Genomic DNA, 12,827 nt, shown 5'->3' with positions numbered 1-12,827 from the left:
CTGCTACCGAAACGTTCTTAAACGTCGAAAAGGGAAAGGAACGTTTCTTCCGTCGACGCGGCCGTCGGCCAACGAACGAGTCGGGGCTTAGCAAAAATGTCGCGTGATTATCGGCTACGATTCTCGCGCCTTCGCGAGAATCGCTTGATCACACAAACTCGAGGTTACCGCCGGAGAAGAACCACGTTATTTATAGGCGAGCCAACGACCACCGCCCGACTCCGAGATACGAATCAACCATTTTCTAAATCAGTTCCGTCGTTTTGTCCTCGTAAATCAAGAAAGTCTCCCCACCACTGGCCAACACCGTCGCCAATTATAATTAACGGTTCTTCGACTAATAGACGCCGCGCGGAATCGCGTCACGCGACCTTTCCACTCGATATCGCCTCGCCCTTCCGCGAACTCGGTTCGACGCTCTTGGTCAGCCTCGATTCGCTCGAACGCTTCGTCTTCGAATTCGATCTCGATTCTCGATCGATTAGTGCGCGCGCGATTTACAAAACGGAACGTGTCCGAGCAAACGACGTGTACGTCGCGCGACGTTCCTTCTCGACGGACGCGAGATATCCGATTCAAGGTCGAGTTTCCGAGAAACTTTGTAGCCGACGTTTACCCCGGCGAAGGTATTCTCTCGAGTAGCTTTCGAAAGCGCGGTTCCTGAACCGAGTCGACTCCGATAAAATCTCTCGATTAACTCGCTGCTAAGACGCGACGAAACTATTCGCAGAATTTCGAGACCGAGCACGCTAATAGAAAATCTATTCCAGCGTCGTCGACGTGTCTCCGGTGGTAATTTTTCGACTCGCGTCGCTCGCGAATTAATCGAAACGCCGAGGGAACGACGCGTCCTACGATCCTTACGATCGGCCGGAACATAAATTAAAGCGGAATCGAAGCAGCTGGAGAACGAATAGCGAAAAGAAATACGCGTATCTACGGCAGGTGCGACGACGTAACGGTGCAACGGTGTAACGGTGTACGGACAATCGTACACGAGTAGGCGCGTACGCTCGTACGCGCATCGAGCTGGCACGCATACGCATACGCTAGGCGGCGGAACAAACTTCGACATGAATTACTTAGATTAATTTAGTTGGGCGGTAGGGTGGTTGCCTGCCTGCCGTTGTTGCTTACTCTCCGACCTTCTCTATAACGCGCCACGATACACCCCCGCGACCACCATCGCCAGCAACAACACCACCACCACCACCAACCACTACCACTACCGCCACACCACCACCACCATCACCACCACCCTTACTACCACTAGGTGCTGCTATCGATTCTAGCTGCTGCTTTCGCCTAATTTTAGAAGCCTCGCTCGAAGAATAAATAGAGTTTCTATTCGCCCCGAAGGATTTAAGAGTCGTTTCAGGAACCTGCCGATCCACCCTCTTTTCATCTTTGTTCGCGTTCCCGCCACTGGATTCCGCGCTACCGTTCACGATCTTGGTCGAAAAACTCCGCGTGCCTCCTTTAGATAGAGTCATCGACCGATTCCTTTTTTTATCTATCTTCCAAATTCTTTCAAGTTTTTCGCGTTACTTCAATTTTTCAATCGAAGCTATTCTAACCCGCGTTGCTGTTACGACATCGGTACGCTGCCATGATTTTTTATAATATTTCTCTTGGCCGCACGGCACCGGGATGGAAATTTCCATAACGGTCGACGCGTTAATAATCCGCGTCATCGTAGGTCGCGATAGATACGGTCGTTTCCAGCGTGACGATCAACGCGTCAACGAATGAACGGACGATTCGGAGCGATCAACTTTCAAACGGATTCGCAGAATACGATATTTGCGTCGAACATGTCGTACTACCGGTTTACGTGCAAATCTAATAATTGGCAGAGTAAAGCGCTACGAAGGCGAATTCGTTGATCGAAAGTATCGATTTGACCGGAATTGGCATAATTTCGAATTTAATTGCAGGATCTTAAGATGCCTGTGCACGGTGCGTTCACTCGCGTGCACGTTGGACGCGATTCTCGGAAAAAGGTTGAAACGGACACAGAACGTTTACGGCGGCAGGGTTTAAATTCTCTCCGAATGATTCTCGCGGGACCGGTTTGTTTCAATTTTCTCTTACCCTCGATCTCTTTACCGAGTCGGGCGTTCTCGCTTCTGGAAGATTTCGCGGTGCGAACCGATCGAAATTTTTGATCGAATTCGCGAACCAGAAGAAAAAGAAGGAAAGAGGGAAACAGCGAGGCAGGATAACAGGGGTGAGTTTCGCGTGGCGCGTCTACTCGGTGTCGCTGAAATAATAGATGAACCGGTTACTCGGACCGTGCTACCAGGGGGCTAAACAATGTTTTTCAGCCACTGAAATCCCTGTGAATATTTCATAGGTCCCTATGTTTTAACCCTTTCGTCAAGCCCGGCAGAAGGATTTTTCCTCCCCCTTCTAGCATCTGCCACCTCTCTTCCCCTTCGTTCGCCGACGTATCTTTTTGAATTATGTAATCACGGTCGGAGGCAATTCCCGTCGCGCTGCGAGAACCGAACGCGCTGATCGTCGACAAATTTCGCGAACGAGTCGATTTTAGGAGGTCGAGCACGATCGCGAGTCGAGCGCAAAGTTTGCAGGCAATCGAAGACGAGGAGGGAACGGAAACGCGTCGCGTACGTAAACGTTTCCCCGATTCATCCTTTATCCCGCATTAACGACGCGCCAAGGGGATGAACGACTTTTCCGATCAACGAGCACCATCGCCAAGAGGCTAGAAGAATAATGACAGGTTTTTTAACGAGAACGCTGTTTCTTTTTTTTCCTTCTTTCTTTCCTTTTTCCACCGTTGTTCCCTCCCTCGTGTAAGCAACCGTGCAATATTGATAAACCGCGAGCTACGTATTTCTGCTGCGTTGCATCGACGGGGACGAAGGAGGGTCGATGCGTGCCGCCTAAGCGAGTGCGTGCGTGGGTGCGTGCGTGCGAGAGCCTTTCTGCCTGCCTGCTTCGCTGTCCGTTCGCTTAGCTAGATGTTTGCTTGTCTGCGTGCATGCGCGAATAACCGACCGCGTAGATGACTATGGTTATAAGGGGGAGGACGAAGCAACAGACAGAAAGGCAAATTCTCGGGATGGGAGAGTACGAAGAGAAAAGGAGGGTGCACGTAAAACCATTATGTAATTACATCTAGAACGGTTGGTCGAACGGGTGAGCTGACGAACGAGCGAACGAACGAACGAACGAACGTACGAACGAACGAACGAACGAACGTACGGACGAACGAAGGGATGGACGAAGAAACGACGAGTGGACAGAGAGAGGCAAAGTCGAGGAGCGCTGGAACCGAGAGAGAAAGAAGCGAACGACTCGGTAAAGAGGGTGTGGAAGAGGGTCGAGTTGAATTTGATTTCAGAGAAAAGGGTTGATATCGCTACCGACTGTTCCGATCGCGTGATCTCGAGCTGCCTCTTGTCGGATACGTGTTACGTAGCCCGAGCCTGGCAAGACACGCGGCGACGCCAGACACGCGCGCGCACGCTTCATCGCCTTTGCACCGACCTAAGGTCGAACGAACGAGCCACCGACAGCCCTTCGACGCGTTTTTCCCGCGACCGTCCGTCGTTTCGACGCCGTCGACGCTCCTATATATCCGTTTGCCCCACAAGCCTACCGACCTACTACGCTCGGAATCCGAGCGCCGCGAAGCGTCTCGAGTCTTCTCCTTCCTTTTTCTCGCCCTTGGCTCCGCGAATCTCCTTCGAAGCGTCGCGTCGGCTCGCGTTTCCGGATTCCATCGACGCGTCTCGCCAGCGACGCGGATTTATTCGTTTATTCTCGGTCGCTTTGCTCGTCGGAGTCAAAAGCGACCGATTTTTCCGCGCGATCGAGCTCGACGAGAGGGCAGAAATGATAGGGAAGGGACACGCTCGGAACGACGGAAAGAGAAAGGGAGAGGTCTCGCGTACGAATCGAGGTGGTCGACGATGCGTCGGATCCCGGTCTTTGATTTTGTCCTGACGTGTAGGCATTACGGGATACGCTTTGGTCAACCTCCCGTGGAAAAGGCACCCTCCTGGTCCTGGATCTCCATTACGGTAGTCATGGCGACCGCAATTGATTCCACGGGGGTGAGGCTGGTCGAAGAGAACGGAGAGAACGACCGAGCGAGGCCGAGGGACGCGGCACAAGGGTATTCGAGATCGCGAGAGGAAGCGAGAGAAACCTATCAACGAAACGAGATGACCGATAAGAGACCGACGGAGAGAGCGTCGGGAGAGAGAGAGAGGCCGCGAGAGAGCAGGCGAGAGGGAGGGACCGGGAGGGAGAGAGTCGGTCGGTCGTTCGGGAGAAGGAGCGAACGGAGCTCTAGAGAGATCGACAGAGGGCACGGTGTTACTATGGTGGTGCTACACGGTACTCGCTTTATCCGATACAATTCAGGCTAAATAGCACCGGTCAGTTCTGTTAAGTTGGATTAGAGATACGTCGCTCGTTTGAGGCGAGTCCCCGCGTTTCCCCTCCGGTCCCTCTACCGCATACACACACACCTACGCTCGCCCTCTCGATCCCAACCCCCTTTCCCTCCTGTGCTTCTGACGCGACTAACTCGCCGCCACCGCGATTCACGACTGACCTCCGACCACCGTCACCGCCGCGTCGTCACGTCCGAATTATCCGCGTGCCACTCGCTCCGTTCGCCGTTCGCCGTTCGCGGTTCGTTCGTCGCGTCTTCCGACCTCGAACACCACCGATCGAGAATCGATCCCGAGCGCGTTCGATCCCGACCGAGTCGAGCGCGAAATTTATAAACGTTCCGACATCGAGTCGGATCACTCGACGGAAGAAAGAGAAAACCCTTGGATCGCGAGGGGAGAAAGGGTTGGCGGAATCGTCGTGGTTGAGTCAGGTCGGGCTTTCCGGGCGCACGATACGCCGTCGAGTATTTAGTAGTCGTTTGTAGCGATCCGGAGAGAGAGTGTACGCGCGAGAGGAGGCAGCAGGGTGGCGTGTACGGCAAAGGAGAGGAACGGAAACGAAAGAAGACGAAAAGGAAGGAGAACGGTTCGAGGCGAAGGAAGAAGAGGGAGACGCGGCAGCTATTGTCCAAAGTGCCAAAGTTACATGGCGCGTCGTAACTTACATCGTATTATGTAGGTACACGCGAAGCCGCCACACACCGCCACCGCCACAGCCAGCGTATACCTAAGGTACACGACCGCTTAAGTTTCGTCGAGGCGCCTGCTATCTCCCTCGCGACGAGCACCGTAAACAGAACGACCGAGGGTGGATGAGGCGAACGAAGACGAACAAGATAGAGACGCCACGTCCGTCGGAACGATCGATAAAAGTGGAATTGTCATAACGCGAGAGATGGCAATAACGACCCGACGCAACGGCCCACCGCGATTACGACGACACCGGCGCGGCGTCGCGCGCGAATAATCTCTTCTTCTCGGCAACGCGTTACGAAAACGCTACGCAGCGCGGTTAGTCGGCCAGATTTTGCCAGCGGTTCCTTTTCTCGCGATCGAGAGAGAGAGAGAGAGAGAGAGCGGGACGAAACGGCCGGAGAAACGGTGACGCGCGGACAAAGGGACAAACGAAAGGATGTCGTGGCGCGTTCGAAGAGGAAAAGAGAGTTAAAGGGAAGAGGCTCGAAGGGTCGGAACGGGGACGATATTCGGGCGTCGAGAGGCGGAACGGCGGGCTGTCGAGCGAACGAAACCGTAACGATTGCGTTCAGGTACGCGCGCGAGGGAGCCTCGGACGCGGAAGAGGGCAGCCCAGTGGCATTTTGTAAATTAAATTTTAAATATTAAAAATAGCCGGCCGCGTTGTTTCTCTCTGTTGGCGTCGCGCGACCCACTCACTCCCCCCCACCCCCCTGTCGTCCCTCTTTCTTTCACCTTCGCTACCGCGATGTTTTTCAAACGCCATACATCGCGAACAACCCTGCTCTCGACCCCTCCGGCTACCTGCCGCCTCCTACCCGATAACCTGCAACCCACTTACTCATTCGTCGATAATAATTTTATTCGAGGGTGAAAAATTGGTGTTTCTCGTCCTCTTTCTCCCGTTTCCTCTCTCTATCCCTCTCTTTTTCTGTTTTCTCGTTCCGCTTCTGTTTCTCTGTCTCTCCCTCGAACCGTTTCCCTCGAGCAGCGCAGACGGTCGTTCTTTGTCCGTCGTTCGAATATTCTCGTGCTCGCTTTTTTCCTCTGGTCTCTCGCGGGCGCGACCGTGGCCGGCACGAAACGAGCAGGTAGCAAAGGTAAATCGGAGTCCCCATGCATACTGCAGAGTGCTTTTGATCGGGCCGGACCCCAACGGAATGAAATATAAAAATCGCAATAAAGCGTCGCTACCGGTGCCAGGGATGTTTCGATTCCGTATCCGGGATTCGTGCCGCTCTCCTTCTCGCGCCACGCATCGACGATATTATTCGCGCGAAACGCCGACTCGACCTCCGCTTCCTTCGCCGCTTTCGTTTTACCCTATCGCTTCGAGATTCGTGTCGGTCCGCCGAGGACCCGGTATTTAACCTTCTCTTTGTCGCGATCTTTTCTGCGGTCGACCTAATCGTTGAAATCGCCAACTCCCTGAGATACACGCGTTATTCGATGTTTTTCGTTCGCGTCGCGGCGGAAGCGAGAGACAAAGATCGAACGTACTCGAAGGAAGTTGCGTCGTCTGGAGAGAAGAAAAAGAAACGGTAACGATAAATAGTCGCGACAGAGTAAAAAGGCAATCCGGTGCTCGGCTCGCGAATAGGAACGCGTGCGTTTCGACGTAGCCAGACTGATAAACGATTCATGGGATATTTTTCTATCGCAGACCCTGCCTGGGCTTTGCTATCTCGATGGCTGCACCGTTCGCGAAAAAAACCGTCGACCATTAATGTTTGGGAATACAGGAATGATGGAGGTTCCTTCAATGAGCTGAACTCAATTGTATGCTTTCACGAGATTTAATATGAACATTTAATGACGCACTAAATATTATCACGCACTCACAGACAACAGGACGACTCCCGCACGGAAAAGAAATAATTGAAAAATTAATTCATTGTTACTGGGGAGTGACTAATTGAAGTTCCGTTGTCTTCTAATCGGCGAGAGCTAAACAATCACCTGAATGCGGAAACGCACCATGCGATAGGAGCCAATAACCGGATTAACACGTTGAGTGCCACGCGCTTTTTTAAGGAAATCCCAGTCAAGCCACGCACGCTGCCTAGAAGCGCGCTGGTGTCGTGGTACAGCAATGCTTTTTATGCTTACCATGTTTTAATAAAATCCATTAACACTTTCACGACCGGTGACACCAACGTGGTGCCATCGGTAGGCCAGTCGTTGTTGGCCGGTGACACGTGGTGTCATTGATAGGCCGTTGTTATTAGCCGTTGACTCCCACGTAATGTCAAAAGTATTGCCGGCTCATGGCGGCGTTTCACTGCGCAAAGATGCGGTCGTGAAAGTGTTAATAATAGAATCCCGTATTAAATAAAAATTAAGTGGACTTTAAATAAATTTTAGGTAACAACTTAAGACAATGTAAATTTTTTAGTTTTATGTCATATTTTACACTGTCAGTCACCGATGACAGACATGGCACTCAACGTGTTAACGATAATGCTAACGGTAACGCGACGGAAGAAAGATATTGCCGTTAGGTTTAAATACAGTCTCGAGGTGAATTCAGGGCCGCCTGCGCTCACCGGTTACAATACGAAACAATTAATATACATACACTTTATGCTTCGTACTTGTTTCATCACACTTTCGTGGACGTTGTTCGTCCGAACCGGTGAAAGCGTTTTCGGACCAATTACGATCCTGTTACGATTATACGTTTCAAAGAGAAAAGAATAAACGGAAGCACAGCCTTATTCGGTAGACGCAACGTCGCCAGCTATCGCGTTTAAAGGCGCTTCGCGTCCCGGAAAACGGAAGAAAAATCGCGCGATTCCACGTCGGCCGTTGGCAATAAACCGCGGCGCGAAACGCGCGAACGAAACAACGTTGCTCGGACAATGGGGCTCTGCGAATGATGGACGTTGATTTCGCGAAGGGATTGCGAGAAACGGTTCGAAACGAGGACGCCAGTCAGAGAAAGGAGGTTAATATCGCGGGAAGTTGTTCGCGACCTTTGACCGATGATGGGACAAATATAACATATTTTAGGATTTTCCGCCGCGAATTCCCACGTGAATCTCGCGAATAATTGAAAAGCGCGGATACAGAAACGAGCAAACGTTTAAAAATGAAACGACTCGAAATTTCTCGTTGGTTTCGATATCGAGCGGCCGAGAAGTCTCGTACAGTTGCAGCCTCGAATTCGAGAGAAATCGCCTACCTGATCGCGCGCTAGTCCTCCGACGTTCGTGTGCTTTCGAGATAAGATGATCGATGCTACTCACCTGAAACAGAAAAGAAAGAAGATCGGTCGATAAAGTAATTCGGTCGTTCGACGGAGAGGCGAGGAGTTTTCGCGCGTGCCGTCTTCGACGTCGTCACGGACAGGAAACATAAACCGGGAAGGGGGACATCGCTTTATAACGCTCGCCGAAAGAGATTTAGTAGTTTTAATTTCGCGCCGGTACCACCGACCCTCCCATGCCCTCTCAGCCCCCCAGCCGATCCTGGAAAAACAACCGTTGGAACAAAGACGCTTTCTCGTTATTCACCGTTATTATTATTACGTAAGCGTAAGTGGCGGCCCGTTTAATGGGCTCGCAGCTCGCGCAAAGACTCGAGCCGGCTCGCGGTTTTGCTTTCAATTCGCGTTTCGATTAAACCGCCGCGTTCTAGCCGGTCGTTGCGTTTAAACGAACCGGCAACCGTTAATTTAATCGTCCCCGGATTTCGAATCGTTCCCGTTGCACGCCGCGATACGCCGCTCGTTCCAAGACGCGAAATTCGACGGTTTTTCACCGATCGTACGCGTTTCCCGCGAAAAACGCCGCCCGGATTCGACCTCGATTCGGCGTCTCGCGGAGGAAACTTTAAAGTTGAATGTTGCAATCACCGAGAGACGGTGCTTTCGGGAGCAAAGGGAAGCGGCGAGGGCGAGGGCGAGCGGGGCAAGCCGGGTGACTCGGATGTGGGTGTAGGGTGGCGATGGCGGCGGTGGCCGGAGGGGGTGTCGAGGGGCGCGGAGAACGGTAGGCACAAACATACGGGTAAACGCGCGCGAAGGGTACAGCCGCATACTAGGAGGAGGGAGGGAGGCCCGTCATAGGGCATGGCGTTCTGGCATAACTCAGAATTGCCTCGCTGCAAGGGTAGAATTGACAGCATAGCACTAACATTGTATGCACCCGCGTTATGTATTTATGTAAATGCATACTCCCCCATCCCCCGTGCGAGTGCTGGAGCGCTCGCGCGCACCCTTTCCCTCTTACTCTTCTCCGCCTTCTCTGCCCCGCCGAACCGCCCTCTTCCTCCACCTCCTCCTCCTACCGAACGGGCCCAGGTTCTCTCGTTCGCAACCGGCCGATGCCAACCTCTCGCGCAAACTATACCGCTCGTGGACGGAGATATATTATACGGGCGTACATAGCAATAGGTACGCGTGTACAGTCTCGTTTCTCCCCCCCGTCTCTCCTCTCTTCTCCTCCGCACTCGAAGCACACACAGACACACCGGAGCACGAAGGGAGTGTGCGTGGAATTTGCGTGAACGTACACGTAGACGCGCGTAAGGCGCGCGTAATCGTACGCGCGTAGAGCCGAGAGCTACCGACGAGGGTGGACGCGCGGCCAACGAGGACGGACGCGGTTAGGTTATCGAGGGAAGGAGAACGATCGGTGGATCCGAAGGGGACTGGAGGGTGGATCGCAGAGAGAAAGACGAGACTAGAGGCGAGTGCGAGCGAGCGAGCGAGGCGCACAGGGTGAAGGGTAAGAGGGAGCGTTCGCGTAAGCGGCACCCGAGCCAAAGGATGGAGCAACGAGCCGGCGTCGCCACCGAGGCCGCCGACGCCACCGACGCCGTCGTGCCACGCTACACGGCATATACCATACACCGATCACATTAATCAGAGGTTATTGCGCGCATTCCTAATCATCCGGGCCTCTAACTATTCCCAGATTCTGATTGGTGCATTACTCGGCATTTCCGGTATGATTCTGCATTCCAATTGGCCGAGCGAGCCGCACCGCATCTACGAATTTCAATTTGCCCGGTGCCGTTGCCATCCACCGAGAACCGTTTCTCCTCCTTCTCCTCCTCGTCCAGCGACGTTCGCCTCTGTCCTTGCTCTCCGTCGAGGATCGGGGCGCGAAAAGAATCGCTCGATCGTTTCGAACGGAACGCGTCGATGGCCCGTCGAAGGAACCCGTCGAACGATCAGGTCGAGAGAGGCGAGATGCCACACGGCTCGAGAAGCAGAGAGGAGAGAAGGAGGATCGTAAAAGTAATTTCGATTTCTGCAATTTCGGCGCGACTTCGATTCTGCCTGCGATAATCATCGAGTAATTAACAATCCCAGTTTCAATTCGGCCGCCGCGGAAAATAGCAAATTCGTAATATCCTACGATATTGCGGCCCTCGTATGGCCTCCACCTCGTGGCCCCTACCATCGCCCCATCGGTGGAAACTCGGTGAGCGAGCGAGTATCCGAGTTACCGCCACCCCCTTTTCCACGGATACACCAACACCGCCTGGCCGTGTACCGTGTCTCCCGCGCGAGTCCGATCAACCTGTCTCTTTTCCTTTCGACCTTTCTCTTCCCCGTATCTCTCTGATCGCGCTCTTTCTCGCTCTGGCGTGTGCACCTCTGGTGTCGGTCGACGCACAGGTCGCCGGACGCGAAACGAGTCCCCGTCGCTTCGTCTTCGCTCTCCGTTCCGCTCGAGGCCTCCTCTTCCTCGCGCCGCGCGCCCGCGTTCCGCTCGCTCGGCAGGACCGCGCGCGCGATTCTGCACATTTTCGAATTTCCTATTTGTAAATAAGCAATCAGGGAACGCGAACCGTTCGGCCAGGGCCGCCAGAGGTGAGACAATTAATCATTTCAATTAACGGACAATTCGATCTCCAATCGCCGACCGAGAAGAATATTGGAAAGCCGGGGACAAACCGGAAGCTCTTGTATCTCCCTGCCTCTCGTTTCTCGCTTCCCATCGCCCACCCGTCGCCCTTTCCCTCTCGATTTTTTTTTTTCGCGCTGCTCCTATCGTTTGTTCGCTCGTTCGTTCGTTCGTTCGTCCGACGTCGTTTAAAATCGTAATTCCGTAATGCGTCGTTCCGCTCGCGATACGCAACGTTCCCCGAACTCCATTATCTCTCGTTTCGCGAAGAAACTCGTCGAGTTACCGCCCCGTTGAAACGATTTCTCCTGCTCCCCTCCGTTCCTTCGGCTCCCCTCGTACATATAAAGCCGTAATTATTCGGTTTCTTATGCCGATTTGACTAATACGTAACATTAACGGCAAACTCGACGCAATTTCCCGAACACGACACGCAACAAAGTTGCACGAGTTCTACTGCCTTTCTCTCTTCTTTTTTCACCGAGGGCAACGTCGTCGCGGAATTACGGGACTTTGCCGATCGCGACCGATCGCTCGGTAGAAAATCAGAAATGGCCGTTCCTCTCGCGATCGCGTTTCCGCTCGAGAACGAGCAGATAGTATAATTTGCCGCTGAGCGCGTATCCCTTTCTAGACCGCGAGCTTTGACCAGTTCTCCCAGCGAGCTCGAACACGCCTCTTTTTCTCGAGATCCGCTCGAAGGAGAGGCTCGCTGTTCCGAACGATTTAAGTCCAGAGTCGCGAAGAAAAAGAAAGACGCGGCAAGATTCACGAAGGTTCGAAAGTTGTGCCCGACCACGGAGTTAACGAGGTTAGCGCCGCGAATTACGTCGCGGTAACGGGCTGATCGAGAAAACTCTTGGCTGGTCGAGAAACCGCGACGAGAGGACACCGGCGAAAAGGGAAGAACCGAAGAAATCGACCGTGAACGAAGAAGGAAGATCCGGACGGAGAACGAGAGACCCGCGGAGGAGGGGGAGCGAAACGAGTCGAACGGATGAAAAAATTATAAAGGTCGACGAAGAAACGAGATAATATAATATTAGCAGAGAGGAGGAGGTGGTCGAGAGAAAGGGGGGAAAAAGGAAAAGAAGCGCGAACGAGGGAAACGGCGGGTAGAGGGACGAGAAGGCTGGACGCCGCGCCGACCGGTTAAACGATAAAAAGGTTAGCGCCCACAATGAGGGCTGCCTCGTCGCTTCGAAGAAGCGGACGGAAAAGCGGAAAAGGATATCCGAGTCGCGAAAGAAAACAGAAACTTCGGGTAGCTCGTAGAGGATTGTTTCCCGGGACGAGTCGGGAAACGCGCGAGTAACTGCTTGTACGCGAACGGCTTACCCTCGGAGAGACGAATCTTCTGAAACGAGCGCGCCCTTCGAAACGGTAATCGAAGGACGAGCAGCTTTTCCGACGAGGAAAACCGGGCAGCCATCTTGAAGCCGCCATTTTAGGTAGATCGCGACAAAGGTTAAGATATCGAGGGACGATCCACGCGTAAGAAGGGGTCGTTCGAGGCCGCGGGGGCCAACGAAGCAGAGACGAAGGGTGGTAAATAGGAAATAAGTGACTGCCGGAGGGGGCGAGAACGGATTCCGCGGCAATTTCTCGTCTCCGCTCGTCATTGGCGAGAAATTGTCAAATCCCTGCCGCTTCGTTCCGACGCGTTCGTTCGTTCGTTTTCCGCGTACCCTCCACCCTCGCCTAATCGTCGCCACCCCCGTCGCAGCGCATCCACAGCGCGTTTATCCGTACGAAGCGATCATGAACTTCGGGTGCTTCCCGAAGATAACGAGGTTTCTTCGTTAAGGTTCGCGAATAAAACTACGCGACTCGATTCTCG

The 12,827-nt window shown here is 53.3% G+C and overlaps 1 protein-coding gene across 9 annotated transcripts in view; it reads right to left on the bottom strand.

The window, feature by feature from the left end:
* LOC100879093 (protein bric-a-brac 1) overlaps positions 1–12,827 on the bottom strand; it is a 131,860-nt gene that overhangs the window by 59,515 nt on the left and 59,518 nt on the right. For 4 of the 9 annotated variants that reach the window (XM_076529874.1, XM_076529873.1, XM_076529875.1 and 1 more), the window contains exon 2: positions 8,314–8,377. The exons of the other annotated variants lie outside the window; for them this stretch is intronic. In XM_076529874.1, coding sequence (XP_076385989.1) covers positions 8,314–8,377 — 64 coding nt within the window. The remainder of the gene's footprint in view (positions 1–8,313; positions 8,378–12,827) is intronic. 9 annotated transcript variants of the gene reach the window in all.

The sequence above is a fragment of the Megachile rotundata genome, chromosome 3, assembly GCF_050947335.1.
Source record: "Megachile rotundata isolate GNS110a chromosome 3, iyMegRotu1, whole genome shotgun sequence".
Lineage (NCBI taxonomy): Eukaryota > Metazoa > Arthropoda > Insecta > Hymenoptera > Megachilidae > Megachile > Megachile rotundata.
The sequence above is the reverse complement of the archived record's forward strand: the minus strand, read 5'-3'. Positions and strand labels throughout refer to the sequence as shown.